Source organism: Lepidothrix coronata, unplaced genomic scaffold (genome assembly GCF_001604755.1).
Source record: "Lepidothrix coronata isolate B3197 unplaced genomic scaffold, Lepidothrix_coronata-1.0 Scaffold23, whole genome shotgun sequence".
Classification (NCBI taxonomy): Eukaryota; Metazoa; Chordata; class Aves; order Passeriformes; family Pipridae; genus Lepidothrix; species Lepidothrix coronata.
Genome location: NW_016690203.1, coordinates 2,302,981 through 2,325,248, shown reverse-complemented (window position 1 = coordinate 2,325,248; position 22,268 = coordinate 2,302,981). Strand labels below are relative to the sequence as shown.

The 22,268-nt window shown below is 39.0% G+C and overlaps 1 protein-coding gene across 2 annotated transcripts in view; it reads right to left on the bottom strand.

Annotated features, from left to right (window-relative positions):
- Positions 1 to 22,268, bottom strand: part of TMEM170B (transmembrane protein 170B) — an 85,305-nt gene that overhangs the window by 7,813 nt on the left and 55,224 nt on the right. Inside the window, exon 3 of one of the 2 annotated variants that reach the window (XM_017808527.1) lies at positions 4,214 to 4,294. The exons of the other annotated variant lie outside the window; for it this stretch is intronic. Coding sequence (XP_017664016.1) covers positions 4,252 to 4,294 — 43 coding nt within the window. The 3' untranslated portion in view covers positions 4,214 to 4,251. Of the gene's footprint in view, positions 1 to 4,213; positions 4,295 to 22,268 lie in introns of those variants that run through there. 2 annotated transcript variants of the gene reach the window in all.

Here is a 22,268-nt window from a genome sequence, read left to right as displayed (position 1 = left end):
CTTTCTACAAGTGAAACTTCACATTTTCTTCCATGACAAGGCTGCTGATGTCCAAGACAGGCCACTCACTGTTCCTACTTCAACTCTTATCACTCAACCTATATGTCTGCCCATAAATGAAAGCGTTTCTACAAGCCAAATTGGACTGCCCTTAAATAGAAGAGCACATAAACCAAAAACTACTTTTAAAACACCTGAAACTAAAAGGTCTAGACAGAACACTCCAGACTTATCAAAAGAGGATCTGGGTCTTCTGGCTCCTGGCACAAGAGCCTCATTTCATTCCCTTTGTTTTTACTGAGCTTTGGATCAATGCATGCAAAAAATGTTTCCACTGGGCTTTCACTTTGGACATCCACTCAGCTATGCATTCCCGTACAGTCATGTGCTCTTATTACGGTTCTAATTATAAAGGTCACAGAGCTCTATTTATTGTCTCAGTAAAGCTTTGGCCACAAAGTTCACGTGATCATACTGAGCCGAAAACTGAGGCAATCAAGTAATCAAGCTAAGCACATTTGTTGCAATTACAGCCCTTTATTCGTTTTATTCACACACACTAACCTTCTTCTCTGCCTTCCCTTCTCCCAAGCCCTGTTGCTGCCACACCAGCTTGGAGCAGTGGTGTTGCTTTGTTGTGAGCAGTGACCCTGCATCATGTAGACAGCGGAATTAAGTCCTATCGCTGCACCAATCTAAACTGACATTTTGACAGGAGTGACATAGGTGTGCCTTGGCAAAGACATGGCAGTAAATGATGTTGCAGCAAAGATATACCACTTGAACGGACAAAGCACATTGAGTTAAACCTCAAGCCAGGCTGCTTGCAGCCAGTGGATCCAACTGCTGTAATTGATTGAGGGTTCTTCCTCTGCCAAAACAATAATGAGAGATAAAAAGGGATTTGGACATTGTTCCCCTTTCGCTCTCATCCAGAATCTGAAGAAACTAACATCACACATGCACACAATCAGGTATTTTGAAACAAAAGTGCACACAAAAGATTGAAATTGCGGAACAAATTCTGTTCTTAGTATCCTCGGCAGTAGTCGTGTAAACTACATCAAAATTTTGGTCCCTGCAATTCAATAGAGCTTTCATCTTCTACTGATCAAAAAGTTTATGTCTGTTAATTTACAAGAAGTAATTATTATCTGATACATCTCTCTATGTGGCTGTTTTCTTATTTACATTTCACCCATCTTGGACTGTATGATTGAGTGAGACCATTTTACTTTTCTATTCAGCCTGTCATTTTTTTTTGTTTTAGGAATTAGCATGAAGTAGTTGTGCTTGGATCACAGTGATGAATGCTGATATTCAAAATTTGCAATAGGTTAGCTGAAAATGGCTTATTAATCAAATTAATTCAATACCTGGGAATTATTATATGGATAGTATTCCGTGTTTAAGCCTTGCTTGGTTTAGTTTAATTACAACTCTTAGAGATTCAGGTTACTGATAAGCCTGCTTTGCCACTGCACTCCGCTCTTCACTGCCTTTAAATGCCATGTTGAAAAACTGTGACACTAAAAGTACTTCAACTGGAGTTGTTTCTGTTTGTATTCTGCCCAGTGACCCAGTAAGCCCTAAGCTTTTCTCAGAAGCAAAATGAAGCCTAGAACCTCTTTTTCTGCCTTTTGTGCTCTGTTTATGAAAAATCAGATTTTGTGTCAATGAAGTGACAAAAGAGCAGTAGAGCCTAAACCAAGATGCAACCACAATTCACAGAAAGAAAATTAGGGGCTTGCAACATGGCTATTGTACTCCATAAAAACAGTCTGGTACACAGCCTGTTCTCAGCTCTTATGCTTGCACTGTCAAGGATGAGTAAGCCCACATTTGACCTGAGTTTAGTGGCAGCCTAAGACTGCACACATGATGAGGAACTCAGGTGACAGAGGCCAGTTGCTAAAGTCCTTGAGCATCTCTGAAAGGGAATCAAACCAGGCGACCCAAAGGTGCTACGCAGGGACCTGGTGTCTTCCTAGAAGCCACAGCCTCTTTCAAGATAACCAACTTTTGTTCTTTAACTTCCCCCCCTAGTTTATTCCTCAACAGCTTCTCCATATAGAGGAGCCTTAAATAACTCTCCTTGAGCTCTCTTTAGCTTGAGAGAAAAGGTTGCCAGCTATCCTCAAATATGGCAGTGATCCCTCCATCAAAACCTGTTTAAAACACCATTTATTTGTTGGCCCACAGGCCTATTGTTAGTCAAATGCTTCGTGCCTGTAGTGGAGTGGTTACCTTCTTTTTTACAAATGCAACCACAGAAAAATCATGTTCAGTTTAATTAAATGGTAAGATTTATCTTTTTCTCAAGAATTAAAGGTGTTTCAAATATTGTGGCGAAAACAGACTTTTCTAGATCTCAGAGCAAATGAAGCCAAGTCCTTGGAGATAACTATTCTTGGAATCCCCAAAAAAGAACATTAAGGAAAAAGATGCAGGCAATTTTTCAATCAGAGGTCAGATCCGATAGAGCAAACGGACAATTTTTGTTCTTTCTCAAAAAAATAAGGGTGACAATCTGGTCAGGATTCCTCAAAAAATTTGTGCAAGAACTAAGTTACTTTGGAACCAGAATGGTAATTAGTATCCCTCTTTCAAATATCTGTTTTGCTTTCCCATTTTTAAGCACAGTATTGATTATCTTTGATTTAATGTACGTCCTCTTGTGACTACCCATAACAATGAAGACATTTCCTGCCTAAATGCAAATAAGAAGCGATAACATTTTAGAGCAGTAGGTATCAAACCATATGGTGGCTTGTACCTGTAATTTAACAGTTCGGAAATTAAAAGAAAAATATTGTTCATTCTTAATAAAACCAAGTTTAAATACTCCCTTTATTAATTTTTTATTTATTTTTTATTTATTTATTACTTTTTTAGTTCTCTCCCTGACTTTCACACCAATAAAGGCTGTAGCTATAATAAAGTCTGGGAAACTAACGGAGGCAAAAATTACCTTCAGAACCAAGTTACAGTAGTAAATGATATTTCATTTGACTTTGAGTAAGAGAAACAGCTAGTTTGCCTTTCCCATGGAACTTTTTGTAGGTCTTTAGGAATACAGAACAGTTCACATTTTGTTAAAACTAGTGTCACTAATGGAAAGAAACAAGAGCTACTCACCAAGCATGATTTCTAATACAATTCATCTGTCCCCACATCAAATTCATATCACAATAAAAACTGAGTGGCATAGATCAGTTTTGTCCTGGAGGCCTTTTTGCTAGCTATTTCATTCCCGTGCTCTGATTATGCTTGCAATTAAATCTGGGAAGTGCAAAAAATTACTTAACATTAGACTCGCACAGCACAGAGCTCCTGAGAAAGGCCAGAACAGCAGATACTGCCATTTCAGACTTTTGTTTCTCAAGGAACAGTAGCAAGAACACGTCATTGCACAACAACAATTTGTTTAATGAATCCAGACTCTGGTTTAGCCTGTCCTCATGTGAGGCATCCAGACATTGGAAGGCTGTGGAGCACAGAGAACAGGTGACATGGGAGGCAGGATGCTATTGCTGTACCAGCTAGTTAGTGCAAGGGCACTCTACCACCAATAAACAGTGCACCTTCTGCCCCTTCTGGCAATGACCCCAGGTCCTGTTCATCTTCTGTTCAACTGATTTGCTGTTACACACTTAGAAAGCAGAAGAAAGGAACATTAATGTAAAGCTTTGGTTGGCATTTTGGAAAGGTCTTTACTTGAGTTTGTTCCCCCTCCCTCACGCAGGAATAGCATCTCTAATACTGTCTCTGCCATTTCTCAATCTCTAATGGCATCTTTCATGTCAGACCCAGAGTAAGAAAGGAGTATAAGACAGAGAGATTTGGAAGTTCCTACAAAACAAACACTTTTGCTAAATCTGTCTCTGCATTCCCAATTTCTATGAGTACTTGTTGAGACCAACAGGAGACCGAAGAGGCATCTAAAAGCCCTATGCTACTTCACAGCCTTTGGGTCAGATTTTCAATTATCTTCTTTCTTTTTGTGCAAAAAAGTTCAATGAATCTAAAAGAGAATTTTTTCTTAGAAATTTTAAGAAGTGCTTAAAAAAACCCAGTGGTGCAAGGACAGGAGTTAGAACTCTTTGCAAAAATGCAGCTGTACAAGAGAGAAGCAGACAATGAATTTCTACCAAATAATTATTTACTGAAATTTCCTCAGGCGATGTATCTAGATTATCCACTGTCGCCACAGGTTCAAAGGATCATGGGCTAACCCAGGTTGGAAGCAACTTAAGGAGATATCCAGTCCAGCCTCCTGATAAAGTAGAGGTAGCTGTGAACATGTGGGTTTTAAAAAACAAAACACCCAATTATTTTTGTTTATATATTAACCACCACTTAGAATTACAAAGCAGCCTCCTTCTCATCAAGTTATTGAAAACAATTACATAGGAATTTCTTTTTCTTCTTTAAATACAAGGGTATGTATTTTAAGTTGATGGAACATGAAGCTTTTCCATCACGCAGATAACAAGGCAGGGAAAGAAAAACCTGTCTTGGTAAATAAATACATCAGCACATACAAGCAGAGATATGTGGGAACAATGGCAATGTGGACATCTGACTTGTGCCAGTTAATTCAGGGGAAAACGGGTAAAAACCACTATTGCCTTCAACATAGCTATGGCTTTGCTATATGGAATTACAGTGATGTAAGCCCAGACTAAGTTAGCTCATAATCAAGCTTTTTGATCTAGTCAAAAGTGTTGGGGAGAGGTAGTGTTAACAAGTAATTGTAGTATAACAGAGACAGTATTGTGAACAAGAAGTAGCAGAAGAACTCAGAGGAAAACATTGTTCTCATTCCACAAACCTCCCATAAAACAAAATTTTTACTTTCAGGTCTGACTTCATTTGACGCTGTTGTTCATGTACCAAACTAGACTGTAAGCCCAGGACAGCCTAAGAGTTCTCAGGAAACACAGTGGTCCAACAACAGAGTAATAAAAAGCTAAGGAAGTCTGCATCATGTGCTGAGCTCTGAACCAAATTACTCAAGGAGTGAGCTAATGCACAGTGTGATGAACTAGGAAGCTGCTAATGATGGACAAGCTCCAAACTGGATTGTTTCTGGGGATTCCCAGGTGCCTATCAGATGAAAAAACAATTGCAGCAAGGAAATACAAGAAAATATTAAAAAAACCCAAACAACTATGCTTCTGGTCTATTGGATGTGCAACAGTCTCCACAGAGAAGAACATTTGCCTCATCTTGAGTCATTTTTCCAAAGCTTTGTCAAATAGATTGTAAATACACCTCCTAAAGAAACAAAATTGCACTGGCAGTGAGAAAGATGTGGTGACCCAAAGGGTCTTTTCTATCTCTAATTACCATGACCTCAGCTGGATATGCCCAAGAACTTCTAGAGAGGAATGTGTGTTAACACTTCCATGAGGACATGGGCCCCTGGGGAGACAGAATGTGTAATTGCTCCAGCAAAGAAACATCATCTAACTAGTCGGGAATGAAAAGTTATTGTATGCTGAGCCAGTATTAGTCCAGTTGGGCAATTTCTTGCTTTTCTTTTTTTCTTTATTGTCATCATCAGTCTCCCAATGTAATCCATTTCAACTAGGTTTTCTATCCGAGTTAGCTATGAATCTCCCAGATTTCAAATATTTTTAAAATTCAGATGAATAGTTTAATTCATCAGTATTTTATAGATTGAGAGTACTGGAAGAGCATGTACATGGGGACATAAGTCTCTGGCTCTTGGTATCAGCTTTCTCAGTGCTGAAGACAAATATTTGAAGAGAAAAATTTACATTTTTTTGATTTTTTTTCTGGTGTTAAAACAATAAAGTAAAAAGGTCCTTCTTGGTACTCCAGTGACATGACCTTTGTTTGGTCACCAACAGCATTCAAATTGCCTTAAAGGCTATGATGGGGAAAGGCTACATTTAAAAGAAATCAGGGTATGAACTTCTACCTAATCTCTCAGGGAGGTGGTTTTGTTTTGTTTTTTTTTTTAATTATCATCATCATCATTACTTTGTTATTGTCTTGAGATTAGCCTTAACAACAAGAGCTATTTTTGAAACCAAAACATTGGTGAAAAATGCTTGGGTAGTGAGCCAAGGTTTTTCAGGGCACTCTTCCTTAGCTGTGTGTTTAAACACTGTAGAAAACACTTTAAAAATTAATTGTTTTTAACTTTTTTTTTAAAGTAACATACACTGTTAGTTCCAGTACAACACCCCTTGATAAGGCTGAACCACGCATGGAAGGAGATGCACATTTGCAGCTGAAGGCAGGCAGGGCATCCCCAGCTCCAGCACTGGAGCTGCACACCTTTGGCACCCTCAGAGTGCCAGAGGCACCATGTTTCTGTGCCTCAGGACACCCTTTGTCCTCCAGGTGGGTGAAAGGGCTGTGGTCAGAGATCTACCCAATCATGCTCTTTCAGGGTCACTAACTACCTAGCAGGGCCTCTAACTCCAGATCTAGAGCCCAACTAGGACTGCAATTGGTGGAATAAATTGCTCCTTTCCTCCCTACAGACTGGCTTAGCTGTTCTAAAATGTAGCCAGGCTGTGTTTCTTAAAAATATCAAACCGGGTAGACTGCACAAGATAGATGCATATCAGCAAGGAACTTAAGTGCGTACCCCACCTTTAACTCATTGAAAACAGCATGCATGCACCTGAATATGCATTTACCCATCGTGCTAAAGTAGAAACAGTATGATTTACAAGGAACTGCTACAAAATAAATGAGGAACTTATCACTCCATTTTCTCAGTTGCGAATGCATTGTTAAAGTTTGGAGTGACAGTTTAATGAATGTAAGATGAAAGAAATATTCTTCTGGGTTATTATGAAAATTCTCATTGATTAGAAAAAATATTACAGTTGACATTTTTTCTGAGATCATTAAGGAAAGAAGAGTTTTTCCTATCGGCAAAATGTGGGGTTTAGAGTGTCATTCCTTAGTGTCGAGGAAATAGTGGGCACCTGTTTCCAAAAATGTAACAGTTTTACTTGTGTCCTCAACTAAGATAATTGATTAAGTGCATATTGGATTAAAAATGTTGTTCTAGGGGGATACTGCCAAGCCTACAAATGTTTTAATGCCTACAGTATAACAAAGATCAGTGTTTACAGAGCCATTGTACTGTCTACTCTTTTATATGGGTCCAAATCATGGGTCATTTACTGCCACCACCTGCGACTCCTAGAACACTTCCATCAACGCTGCCTCCAAACAATCCCAAACATCCGCTGGTCAGATTATGTGACTAACATGTCTGTTCTAGAACAAGCAGCAGTTATGAGTATTGAGGTCATGCTGCTGAGAACTGAGCTGTGTTGGGCAGGACATGTCTCAAGGATGAAGGACCACCGCCTCCCTAAGACTGTGCTCTATGGTGAACTTGCCACCGGCTGCCGCAAGAGAGGAGCCCTGAAGAGAAGATACAAGGACTCCCTGAAACAACATCTCAGCCTTGGTCATATTGATCAACATCACTGGTCTACTCTGGCCTCCAATTGGGAGATCTGGAGACACACCATCTATAACGCTGCTGCTTCCTTTGAGAACGCACGCAGGATCACTCTTGAGGAGAAAAGACAACACAGAAAGAACCATGTCCTGTCAATACCACCTAAGGAGTCTTTCTACTGGGCCTTTTGCAACCAGACTTGTCTATCTTGCATTGGCCTCTTTAGCAACCAGCGTGCTTGTAGCAAATGTGGGTAGAGTCCTTCCCAAATCTTCGTTCACGAAGCCCAGCCATGATGATGATAACAATTTGAGAGCTGCAAGATTGTTTAGCAATGGAGTCTTAAAAAGGGATTATTTATTTTTTATCTCTCAAAACTAAATTCCTTAAAAAATACAATAAAAAGGCAGAAACAAAGAGAACCTGGCATCTGCCTAACTGTATGTTGGAAATAAATTATGAATTTGCATTTGCAAAGTGCAAAGTGTTTTGGAAGTTGGGGTTTTCTGTGTTGCCCTTGTTTGTTGCTGTGCTCCTCTGCACCTGTTTTATACTGTACATATTTGGAATTTTTCTGCATTCTTTATCATTTCAAAGACAGGAACATAAACAGCGCAGCTTTTCCTGAAATGACTGGCTGTGTGTGTGTATGCATCACTGAAACTTCCTAGACTCAAATGCTGTTTTCTCTTGCCAGACACCCCTGTGTGTCTTCCTGAACAGCAGGCACTTTTTTAATAGCAACTTTGAGATACTGAGGGAGAATAGAAGGTCATTTTCTAAGACAGGATGCCAAGAGGACAGGAATTGAATGGTGCTGGCTGGCCACTAGACGCCATGCAAATCAAGAATGCAGTGTGGTCCCCAGGGAAATAATTCATGAGCCTGGAGTATATGATAAACCTGTAACCAAAGCCTTCTTGGGCAAGTGCGATAACAATGTGTCACATTCCAGAAGAGTCAAAAACAAAGGTTGCAAAAGTCCTTGCAAAGCAGCACTCCCTCAGACAACTGTGCTTTCAAGGAAAAGGAAAGAATTGGCAAGTGTTATCACTTCTGGCTATTTTCTGAAGACAACACAGAACAGTTTAGGGTTAGTGTTAGTCCATCTTCAAATCTCCATGTAAGTGACAGCAGAAAATAGTTCTAAGAATCTTTAACCTTTAAGAGGCTAAAAAATTAAATATGCATATGCACCCACAACATACTGAAAATAAAACAAATGCCACAATAAGGAGGTGGTAAACAGATATATCCACAGCACATTACAAATAGCTACCTGTTTGTATGTAGTGTTAGCCACCAGCTTGATTAAACCCATCCTTTTAACTGCTGTCTTAAGTTTTTCATTTGTACATTGTACTACTTTCATAAATAAATAGTCACTTCATTGATGCTCATAAACTGAACATAAACAGTTCAAGATACGTACTTCTTCTATTTGCCATTGTTCAGTGACTAGTCTGTGCAAACAGATCATGAAATAACTGCAGTGAGTATCTGTTATTCACAATTAATTATTGATGTTGGCTGACTGGCCAAGTCTCTTAGTCTGCAAGAAAGGGGTACAAGAAATGGAAGGCTAAAAAAAGCACCCTTGCTAACATGACAGACAAAATTCTGCATGTGTGTATGAAGCATGTGATGCAGTACAAGATTCCACATGTGAAGCTTAACTCATGATATCCTGAGAATCAAGGAAGGAAAGATCAAACATGCTCCAGAATTCAAAAGGTAAGTAAACTGTACTTTCATGAATCAGATCAAGCTTACTACCTCACTCTGCTTTCCACTTTGAGGTTTGCTGCTCCTCTTTCAGATCTGATGCACCCAAGAGCTCATCTGCTTCTTTGTTCCACATATTCCTGCCAATAGCAGTACAAACAACACAGATCTTTGTGGTGTTGCTTTGTAAAAATTCTTTGATATCGTCAAAGATCTCTTCTCCCTATCAGAGTATCACAGGGCACCTCACAACACACCACTTCAACAGCAGGATAAAGGCCTTTGTGCCAAGATCTACAGCAACTGATGATTAGCTGAATTGCAACAAACAACTAAGGAGAAGAAAAAAAAAAAAGGAGGAAATCTGGAAAAAAAACCCAAAAGCCCAAAACTGAAGTGCTGGAAAGACTGCCAAGACTACAGCTGAGCTGTATCAAGTCTGTATCGAGGCCACGTCTTTCACAGGGCTGCTGAGTCAGGCTAAGGTAGGCAGTGCATCCTTATTTCTCAAAAGCAGCCAGAATTTATGCACAGGTGAGTACAAAACACATATTCCTATCAGAAAACAGCTACAGAGAGAGCCTCTAGAATAGGATCTGCTGTGCAAGGGTGTAACACCATACGACCAGAAAACCAACGAGGTTCAAATACAGTTAGATGTCCTGTACAATAACTTCAATTTCTGGCACTGTTTCTTACAGCATATTTTTGCCTGTATTACTATCTATATAGTGCTCTATTTCTAACTACTGTTACATGACAACCTCTCACAGCTCTCGGAAGCCCAGCTGTTTGGACTACCACATTTTAAAAAATTAATTAAAGGTTTACAAGTTACTAGTCACATTCATCTTGCAAGTACTGAAAATCATCCTCAGACACTCCAACAGCTTCTAATTAAGAATAGAGAAAGTATCAATCAGATCAGAGAAAGTGCTAATAAGCAATTTAAGAAGTGCAATTTGCCTGCATAACTGTCTCCCAAAGAAAAACCAAAAGGTTGCCACTAATCTTACTTTCTGTTTTCAGAAGTGCACTTAAGACAATCAGCCCTTTGCTTCACTGGCAATCCACATACTGACAAGGTTTTCCCCTTCTCTGCCCCTATCCTGCTTCTGAGGAAACACAGAGCCATAGAAATAAAGAAAAGTTGTAATGTCACTCATTCACTTCCATAGACCTTCCCTTCCACCCAAATGATGTCTGTCAGCAGTAGTGTGCCCGGTCTGGATAGACAGAGAAAGCTGTCCATCCGTTGGACAGTTAAAAGCATTTAATGGTTTGGGAAGTCAGAACATTTTTTTGTTTCCATAGCTAGAGAAAATTCAACCCTTGTGAGTACTGTGTAAGAATCACAGGTCTCCCTTTCTCCATCCCATGCCTACTCCACAACTCCTGAACAGTCATCCAGTTTTCCACCACCAAAGCTCAAATCTCCAGAGGATTGTATCTCTCAGAGTCTCATACACACCAGAGATGAGTATGAATCCTCGCTGAAATGTAGCCTGAATTTTCCCTATCATTCTGAATTGCTCACCTTTACTCTTTCAGTTTAGACTCACCTGCAGGGATTAATACATTTGGGAAAAACAAGAACTGCAAATTAGAACACTGATACAAAGCCTGTAAACAAAAAATAGATCAATTTTCTATGCAAATATAACTTACAGCTTAATGTATATATTCATCACAAATCTATATAGTCCTGGTTCTTATTTTTCACTTCCTCATACTTAAAGATCTCCTACACAATTATTTCCTATATGATTCTTTCCTTCCTACCCACTCCAGCCACTGCCCTTCCTGGTAATGCGCCAGTTTTGTTATTGTTCAAAGGTGAAAAACAAGATCTATCCCAGGAACTCACTCTGGCAAAGCTTAACCTAAAATGACTAATTTAGGAAGAGTGAAACAGCCCAGTACAGGGGCCTCCAAGCAGGGCTGGTAGCTCTGATACAGCACAGAAAACCACATGCATTGCTCCCCTTTCCACTTGATTTACAGCGACAGAGTTGACAGTCCTGCAAGGACAGAAAGCTGATCACAGTCAAGGAGGTTAAAAGTTACACTTCAGATTAACTTCCAGGCAAGTAATAAGGAGGCTGCCACGAGGATGCTTCGGGGTTTGAGAACAAAATGGGAGGTGAGACATTCAGTCCCGAACAGAAGCAATGCTTCCCTCCCACATAGCCTCAACACACAGCTAACAATTTTATCCATTTTTATAATTTGAGAAACAATTTGACTAGGTATCTGGGCTACCCAAGGGCAACCTATGGATTCTGTAAAGCCATCTACAAAATGAAGCCGAATAATGAAGTTCTGACTATTTGTACCAACTGCTCCCCCAAGGATTATTGGCACTTTCTAAAAATTTCACTGTTGAAATTTCCCTTTCCAGTTTACAAGATCAATGCTCCAGTGCTTTGTTTTATTAAATCCTTTTTTTCTAAGAAAATAAGTGGACACTATATGGAAGTGAATTAGCCTTCCCTCAAAACATGTTTTGCACTTGATCTTGTTCAGTGCCAATCAGAAAACATACCGTGATCTTATTTATGAGGGCTGGATCTATTGTCCAGGTTTAATTAGCTGATTATTACACTTCCCATTTCTGTTATTGCAGATCCTTAATTCTTTTTGTAACATGATGTCCTTTAACAAGTGTTTTCCAGATAAAGCAAAAGACATTTCTATTTGTCCTAATTGTTCAGGAAATTAAAACATGCCAATATTTTTTCAGCTAATTAGCTTGAAATACCTTGTTTATTACTCTCAGAACTGACCTGTAACATCTTTCTTGTGCTCTCTCTAAATCACCAACTGCTCATTTGCTCCCTTTCACTGTCCTACATCACTCAGCAAGTTTTTCCACAGGACATTTCCTCTCATCAGTTGTTTCATTTGCCCATAAGAAAACATATCCTAATGGACACATAGAGCTTTTTCTCTCCAGATATCGACACAGCATACTGCTGTTGACAGCAGAAGTCACTTCTGCAGGAATAGAAGGTGCTGCTTCATGTAGGAGAGGGGGAGTAGGGGTGTGCAACATGCCACCACTCTGCAAGCAAAGGTAGGTAGGATGCTGAACAACTACTGCTTCATTTTCACTGTATTCTTTAAATATTGTGAGTGTAGGGGGAAAAGAAAAAAAGTGAAAAATGTTAGGACTTTGTCATTGCTGCATAAGACAGCAATTAATGTAATCTCTTTTTGTAAGTCATATGGGTCTTTAGACATCTCTGTCAACACCATATTAAGTCTTCCACATGCAGACCTTTGACACATCAATTTTAGAGGCCCATTTAACAACTTGTTTACACTTAATCTAGTTTAACCATTCCCATCTAACTGTGTATGTGGACCCTTTTACTTCAGAATTAACTACTTTTTCACCTTAACTTGATATTATGGAAAACACCCATTGGAAGCCAGGCCCCACACATCTTACCTTGCAAGCCTCTATGTCTTTTGAAGTGTTTGAGATTGTGCCTGTCCATATGCCATTTGTTTCTGGAGCCATTGCACCTGGCATGTCCTATCCTTCTTCAGATCCTGAACTGTTATCACAAGGATTTAAAACTAAATTGACCCCTTCTTTTGACATTGGATCAATGCCCCCATGAAATGTGCAGCAACAGAGAATTACGGGTGAAATGCAGCAGCTTTTACTGCTGCTTCAGCAAAACATGGAGTGCTTACTTACAAAGGTCAGCAGCATGAAACACCTATCCAAAGTTTTTCTATGAAAATAAATCACAGCATGCTTAAAATAGCAGTAGTTCTCCTGAAGGGCTTACAAATATTATTCGATACTGACAGGAAACACTCTTTTACATGTAGATCAAGATGCCACAGAAAACAGCAATAGGACTTCTTCATATTCTCCTTACCTACCCCTTCAGCCCTTTTCTCATGATACCACTGCCACAGGAAAATGATGAACACTTACAGGAAGAAGATTGTTCTACTGCCAAGCCTGTTCGATACACATCATCTTTCAGATCATACTAATAGCTTGTTCTGGCAGTATTCGCAATATGAACACTCAAAGGATGAAATCATCAATATACTTCAAGATATATCCTGGATCTTTGAAAAGATTTGAAATGGCTTGAAAAGTTTTGAAATGGCATGAGTGTTTGGGGTTTTGGGTTTGTTTGTTTTTGTTTGGTTTGGTTTATTTTTCTTCTTTTTAAGTGTCTTTTGGCTTAGGAAAAATGTACCAGAGATTTTAGGATATGCACCTCATCAAAAGTAAATTTCAAACCCTGTATATTTGGTAACTAAATTTGTGGTAGTGTTCATCTAGGTAAGGGATATTGTTAACTTAAGCTATTATCCTAGAACTGCTGTTTTCCAAAATAACCCCAGGTCTCAGAATAAAAGATGAAACTACACCAGTACATCTTTCCCCCTTTCTCCACTCTAGTTGCAACATAAAGTCCTCATGGCAGAGAAGCAAATGAATAACAATATCCTGTAGACACCTTTGCAAAAATCTTGCACATCTTCAGCTTGAATTTCCCTCCTGCTCCCTAGCAAATTGCCTTTCTTAGAGTAACAAGGAACAAGATTTTAGTAGTGTACACCCATATGATTCCCATCACTCCTAAAATCCCAGAATCACATTTTCTGTACTGATGTCCTTTTGTCTAGCGTAAGTCAGTTATTGCTTTTCTCTTCTATAGCTAAAAGGAGTCATAAATACATACAGTCAAAAAGGTACTGCATGTCCTTAAAGCATCTGGAAAAAGATTCCCATGGGTAGGGAGCAAACAGTAATTTTGCTTCATAATTTTATTTCATAGTTTTCATATATTTTAAAAAGTTATTTATAGGCTGCATAATTTCTGTCTCAAGCTGCATGAAGGAAAAATTCTCTTTTCCATAGCCTTTTTAAGGAATCCAAACAACAGCAAATCTTGGAGAAGAGGAATATTTGACAGTAGTTATGCATAACATCACATTTGTAATATCAACCATCCCAGACAGCTCAAGACAAATAATTTTGGATATCTTGAGGCAACATCTATTGGAACTGGGGAAGAAGGAAAGAATTATGCAAAAGTGGCTGTAATTTCTTATCAGAACATAAATTAAAACATTAAAAAGCATCATCTTAAATAACAAATGAGAAGGAATGACAGTCAGGCAGGTCGACTCCAGAAGGAATTAAAAGCTATTTGAAAGAAAATTCTGCTCACTGAAAAAGAGGCATATAGTCAGCACAGGTGCCAGCAAACCTACAGCAGGAATTTGACCTGGCAGACTACTGAAACATAGAAACCCTTAAGTGCTCTGTGAAGAGCAACTGAATAGCATTGTGTGTGTTGCAGGCCTGATCAACACTGGGAATTACTCCTTCATTCCAGCTTGTGTTATTCTAAGAAATGTATGTATGTTCGAGACAGGCATACCTAGAGGATTTTTGCTCTGTATCAAAATATCTCAGCTGACTATGACAATTAAAAGAATACTTCTCATGTTTTTACTTAATCTCATACTCACTGTAAGGAGTGAGTTACAGGAGGCCAAGGGAACAGAAGGGACACGGAACCAGTGCAGGTAAGTAATGCCTTCTAAGAGTCCTGCTCCAAAAACCATGTCAAGAACCTGTGAATGAGAAGGCAATAGAGTAGCACCTATTAGTGAATTGGAAGTATTGAGAAAAAAGCTGGCCTTAAAGATATTCACACCTGAAGCTTAGGTCACACCATCACTTTTAGGACACACCATCACTACCTGTGCTGTTTATACAAGAGTGGAGACTATGCAGGCACTGGGAAGATTTCACAGAATAGTCACTGCCACAGAAAGGAGCAGCCAAAGTTAACACCATGTTCAGTTTTTGTAGGGCTCTTTTCCACTATTGACTAGCAATAAATACTATGACCCTCCACCTCATCCCCCCCAAACTGTGCATGCTCCTGTATTCTTGAGCTCTCAGCCTTTATTTTCATATAACCACGTGAGCCAAGCAATTCAACCATGCCCCTATTAAATTACATGTTTGTGAAACTGAACCTGGGAAGGGAAATTTCCTGGCAATTATAGTAGAGAAGCTGGAGAGATCAATTGATATAACCTGGTCATGACCCATTCAGAGGAAGTAATTGGGCAGATAGTGTTACGATCGCTAACATTTTCACACAGGTGCAGCACCATCTGCTTCAGCTCTTTTTGGCATGAGGCTATTAGATGTTCAGTTCTAAGTCCATGATTTAGGTATAAGGTGAAATTAGTAGATTGAACCTTTATGAACTAAGGGAGACCAGTGTCAAGCACTTGGAGGAAGATAGCAGGAGAGGAGACTGGAGAAGCCCAAGACTAGGCTGTATCTTGTAGGACTTTGGTTTAAGATTTGTAATAGCCATTTTATCAAACACTAAATAGAGTTTTTAAAGCCTCAGATGCACATTTTCAGAATTGTATAGGGTTCATTGTTTAGCTAACGCTGAGGCTTCACTAGAGATTGGCCCCTCTCTCGTGGACAGCCAAAGTCAGGGACAACAAGCTCTTAATCAGCCATCACTGCATATGTTCATACTGACTGCAATGCTGGTGGGTACTGGGTGTTCAGAGGGTTATGCTGGACTGCTTGGTCTCAGAAGATGGCTATCAGTAATCATTCCTCCTGCACATCCAGATCTCAGTCAGACCTTTAGGTACGAGCTTGTTTTGCAATAGGTCAGACTATTTAGACTTGTTGCTGTGTTTTGTTTTTAAATGAAGGCATTACATCTTCAAAACTCACAGCTCTGCAAGTTTCAGGTTCAAAACTGGAATTCTTTGAACTTATTCTATGAATCTTCTACCACTCCTAAGTTAGTGTTTTGACATGGAACAATGGTCCATCCTGCAATCTATGGCATCTAATACTTGCTTTACTCTTTCCATTTAATTACTGGAGTAATAAATCTCTCCCTCAGTTTATTTAAAGTACCTTTCAAGCACATGATCCACACACTGCATTTTTTGTGCTTAGAGGCCCCTCAGCAAAAGCAAGAACTCTCAACTATTGCATTGTAAACTTACTAGAAAACTCACTCTTCAGACCTATGGTAAAAGGCAGAACATTGCTGTAATTGGCATTGTTGAAAGTTTACAACAGGGACTCACCATTTATTTTTTCAACTGGAAGTTTCCACAGGATATCTAAAAGATGTTTATAGCATAAATTTAACAGATTTCACCCTGTTGAAAGATTAGTTGGATGACTTCGGGTAGCAGAAGCACTCCAAAGATTGTTTAACCTAGTTCAGGAAAAAAAAAAAAAAAGGAACCCCCCCAAAACTCAATTTAAAGTCTTCTGTTATAAACCTACCTAAAATTTGTACTCAGAAGCTGACAAAGTTAAACATAAAGAGGTATTTTACTGATCCAAAAACGGGTTAATTTTAAATTGAAAGGATCACCAAAGGATGAAGTCCTTCCTTTCCCCTGATTGATTTCAGGATAATACACTATTATAAAATTTTTAAAAAATAGCATGAACAAACTTGCCTGCCGTGTTTGTTAATTCTATACCATAGCATACTTCTCAGTCAAGACATAAACTATCAGATACAGAAGGCAATGTAAGTGCTGTTATTTCTATTATGATAGCAACAAAAAGTTTCTATAAATATTGGGATTCCACATTAAAAATTGTTTGAAGAAAAGCCCTGTCTTCATTCAGTCGCCTAGCATTCATCTTTCTGCTCCAAAATAGGTTTGAGATTTGGTTTTGGTTTTGTTTGTTTGGGTTTCTTATGTATATATAAAGAAAATATATTCTACAATCTACAAAAGGAAGTGCATTCTCAAATCACTATGTTTGTCTAAAAGCAACTGGCCAAATGGATCACTCAGTTTGGAAAATACTGATCCAAATACTTGGATCATGAATTCCCACTCACACTAACTGAATGATTCCAGTATCTATTTTTAAGAGGTCTTCTGGGAGGTGGGGTCAGGCTTGAAGTCATAAATCTTCAGTATGAAAATGAGTGGCTCAGCTCTGGGCATATGTAATCACTGTGATTATGTGACTGTTTGGGCAGATAAGTGAAAGTATGTGGGTTTTAATGTTTATATGAAGAATTTCAGGCACTTTCCCTCTCCACTGTAACAGCTAGTGGAGTTGAAGCTCACTACAGAACTGTTTGGAATCTTTCCCACGGGACATAAGTCCTTCAAAATAGCTTTACTTCCAGTGGGAACTGGTAAGTTTCTCTTGCAGTTGACTGAGATTTTAATGTAACTTTGACTGATATGGCTGCTTTCAGGCTGATCTTCCTCAGACATGCCAGTCAAGGCATTAGTTGACCAAATTCTCCCTGTCTGCAAAGAAATTAGTCTGACTGCCAAACACATGGGTAGTGCTTTGCATAGATTTACATGTAAGACCCTGTCTTGGCACTGAAGTCCTTCTTCCTCAAATATCCCATATTTGAAACAAGAATCTCAAAGTTCTGGAGGTGGGAGGATATACAAAGTCAATAACTCACATACCTTCTCCCTCCCCGCAACTACACACCCCCCCCACCCCCACACTGTGCTTTTTAGCTTTTAGGGGGTTTTTGGGTGTGGTAGTGGTGGGGATTTGTCCCTACAACCAAATGGGCAATCTGTTAAACAGAACACAAACTAGTCACTATTGCTACCCACAGAATGGCAGAAAAGTAGGGTAACATTTACTGTGACAGGATGCAACAACAAAATGAAGGGTGATTGGTCTGTCCTTTTTCCCCATCCTAGAGTCAGAGAGAAGAAAACTGCAAGAAAACCTTTGTGCATCAATTATTCTGGTAGAAACACTTAGCCAAAGATGCCAACACAGTAAAGTTGGGTACCTAAGACTCTAGAAGGGAACCAATTAAAACAAAAGAAGTTCAAAGAACAGTAGGAGGGAAAGGTCAACAGAGTTTGAAAATGTCCTTTTAGTTTCTAGTCTTTTTTATTTGTTTTTTTTCCACAATGTTTTCTTGTGCAGCAAAATGGCCAATGGTATCCGCACAGAACTGAAGAACGAGAATTTGGGCTTTGTTCACGTTTTAATACCTATGAGATCTTGGCTTTGAAGACATGTTCCATATATAGAAGTGGAGGAATCTGACCAATTAGAAAGCCAAAGGGGACTTCACTTTCCAAAATACACAATGGAATGAGAGCATTTAATGCAGTGGCTGTGCACTGACAGAGGTGAGCCTAAAGTTGGCCTATAGGAGTTCGAGTCCTCACTTGCACAAGCAAATACAGATGTCAAAACTATCACATTGAATTCCTAAAAAATTCCCAGTGTTACAGGCCCACTTTGTTGAACTGTAAGAGGTGTGGAGTTAGAGCTGCACTGCATGGAAAGAATGGAGGTGTACCAAAGAAAGCACCTGCTGTAGCAAGCCAAGTAGAAGTACAGACTCCAGGAGAAATTCCCCTCTGTCCCAGTTTGTTTCCCAATCCCACTTTTACTGTTTCCTTACTACCTGTTGCCAGCAAAAGCTTGTGCCCTGAGTTCCCAAATCAACACACTACCACTCTGTTCCTTTATTTGGAAAAAAAAAAAATATTCATTTCTTTTTCTAGTCAGGTAACGAGTAATTTAAAATTTAAGTGTTCCAGCTCTGGATTTTCTCATCCTCTCCTTTAGTTTTTATTTTGAATTTTTTTCACATTATATAGCACAATGTTAAGCATGCTACCAGCCATAAATAATAAATAATGCCTTGAGTACAGGACATCAGAAGAAAAGATAAAGATGAGAGGAAGAAGATGAGGAGGAACAGTTTCAGTCTGTTCTACGCCTTTAAATGCTAAGACTCTTTACCTTTGTAGACATAATATTCTGAAGCAGCATTAAAACAGGCTTATTGCTTTGGTCATTATCTGGAAGTGCAGAGTGCGAGGAAAGGGGAGAGGATGGAGGAAGAAGAGAAAGAATGGACAGTCCAAGATCACCACCTAGTGACAGAACTTCTGCTTTGCAGATGGTTTACTTAAATATTAGACAAACTACTCTGCCTGAGAAACAAACCATCCAATACTTTTATAATAACAATCCTCTAAAGTAAGAATTATATATTGCTTCAGGATAACAAAAAATTCAGAGCATACAATCTGGTGCAGTGAAGCACTTAATACTTGGTTGGTTCTTTTGTTTGCTTGTTTTAAAAACAATCAAGAAAAATACTTTCTCATATTTGTGGAAGGTTAATTTGGCAAAGCACCTGTTCCAATATTCCCCAAACTAACAATTCAGATAACAATAAGTTAAATACTATTTGAACTGAACAGTTTTAAAATTAATTATTTTGGCATTAGTCAATAGAGGCAGGAGTTTTCCAAACTGGTGGGACCACAAAAAACACAGAATAAGAACTACATGAAAGAGGAAGTATTCCTCCTATATGAGGGCAACAGCCTTGAATGAATGCCTTCGTGCAGCACCTGACTTTGAAGTAGCACTGGGTGAAGTAGGAATATTGTCTAGAATCTGTCTTTAATTCTTCCAGCAGAATACATTATTCTTTTCTTTCATATCTCACTGTTTTATTTCCCTTCCTGTATACAGCACTGCCATAATTAAAAATGGTAAACTTGAGGCATGATCTTTGATGTGGATATCTACATTTTTATATTCAGAATAATAAATCTCTCCCAGTCTTCTAGATGAAGCTCATGCTGTTTACCTTCTTGTTATTGCAGCATTTTTTTTCCCCAGTTTTGAGAAATACACCTTTCCTTGCTCCCTTTCACACACTACAAAATCCTTACCATAATCCAGTGAATCATAATCTTGGTCACCCCGTCTCTTGCTCTGCTTCTCTGTGCTATCTAAGTTCTATGCTTCGTTTCAAGGTATTCCATAGTTTGTGCCACTCAAGCCACATCTTACCCACTATCAGGGCATTTTTATCTACATCCAATGGGTCTGTCATGTCACTATCCAGCAGTGATTGACTTCTTGAGCACTGTTATGCTTTATCCCTAATCACTCAAGTCATTTAGCTGTGCAATAACAGGTTTAATTATGACTTTTAAAAAAATAATTACCTAAACACTATCATTTTAGCACGCTGAACAATGCTATTGCCTCATACTTCTCATCCTGTCTTTAGATTACTGTTTTCTATGCTCTTACACTCAGCCATAGCCTATTTAGGGTAGGTCCTGTGTATGCATGCTAGCACAAGAGGGGAACAGAGAGGTACTAAAGCTCTAGGCTATCCAGTCCTAGAAGCAGGGCTGCACACCTCTCCCAGGATAGTTAGTGAACAACAAATAACATCTAAATCCTGCACTGAGGGAGGGTACTTGCATTGTACTACAAGCAGAAGCTACACACAGCATGCTTTTGAAATAGAGAGGCATGCATTAGCTGTAACTGCTACAACACTAAACAAAGAACAAATGGTGCAGGCATTAGAAACATTCTAAGGCGTCATTATTTAATTAATTTTTTACTAGCACCAGGGATGGTCTAGGCAGCTCTAAAGTAAAATGCAACCACTGTACAAAGGTGCCGCTCAGCTGACAGTCAGGCACTGTGCAAAGGGATAGCTTTGTCTGGTTTTGGAACAGTTGTGTTGAAATACAGCCCATGTTAAATAGGAAGCTATATGCTCAGACAACTGATTACTCTGGCTCCCCTTCTACTGATAAAATTTCAAGCTGCTATTCTACAATAATATTTTCAGTCAGCTTTTAACAATTTTAAAAACCCCTGATAGTGCCAATATCTGTCATTCCTGGAATGCCAGTAATCTGTGTTGTTCTATTATCCATCAACACAGTTGGGCTGACACATGCCATAATTTATTTGGACAAAAGGAACATACTTGAAATAAAATTGGGTCTTCATGCTCTCTGAATAATTAAAACATGTATCCTATTTTACAGTTGAATAAGCTCTACCTACACTAGTATTCTGTGCCGAAGCTTACTAGGAATACTTAAAAGAGAAAAATAACAGATATTACCTCTAAAAGAAAGGGTAGACCCCACAATTATTTACACAAGTACAGCCAGTATGAGGAGCTCAAGTAAATATGGACATACATAAAAAATCTCTATTATACATCTCTATATTTACATATATGTTTGTAGATATGTTATATATTTTATAATATGTAGAACTATAAATGTAGAGTTTTATTCTGGTAGAATCCACCTCACCAGGCTAATTACTTTTGGTATTTTAAAGATGACACTATTTCTCTTGAGCGTCAGGAAGAGTAAACTGATTTAAAAGCCTTTCTGTGAAGCAACATAAGATGCAATGGTTTAACACCATTCCCTGAAACTAAGCTTTTCAGAAAGCAAGAAAGTCTGTTCTTCAGGAGAACATATGTCTTAAAAACAAGCACATCTTATTTTTTAAGAAGGAAAAAAAAATTACTAAATTAGTTCTGAATGAGCCATTGCAGCATGCTGGAAATGGCATTTGGACATCGTTCTTCCCAGAGAGAGGGCTCCAGTTTCGTTACAAGATGACTTACCTTGGAGCAGTTCCAGAGCTTTCAGGTGCTGCTGTCCCACCCGGTTCCTGCTGCAGACACAGCTCAGTTTTCACAGATGTTCCTGCAGTGGTTCAGGGCAGGCAGCCAGGGAGCTGGTGAGGCATCCCTGCTGCGGTCAGAGCCAGATCCCAAAGGTACCCAGCTGTTCTGCAGAGACAGGTACCCCACACAGGGAACAAAATCAAAGTAGCTGCTTGTTTCTGGCAGTTACTCTGAAAGCTTATACTTTTGCAGAGTATTGCATTGTTCCTTACACAAGTTCCTCCACAGTTTATAATGGGAAGATTCAGGTATTTTGAATCCTTTCCTCCAGATCGATTTCCCTTCTTGTGCCTCCATCACTCACACTAAAAGCTCATCTTGAAAGCAACTTCAATTTACAAATCAACAAACACACAAATGAAACCCAAAACCCACAAATGCATTCAACAAAAAACAAAACAAAAATCAACCAACCAAACGAAAAACCAACGCAAAACTACTTTGAGACACTGTAACCTGGTTTTATACTCTCTAAAGCCCCTTAAGCTCTTCATAAGTCAGCTCCTGTGATGCCATCTCTAAAAGCAGTACTTTCA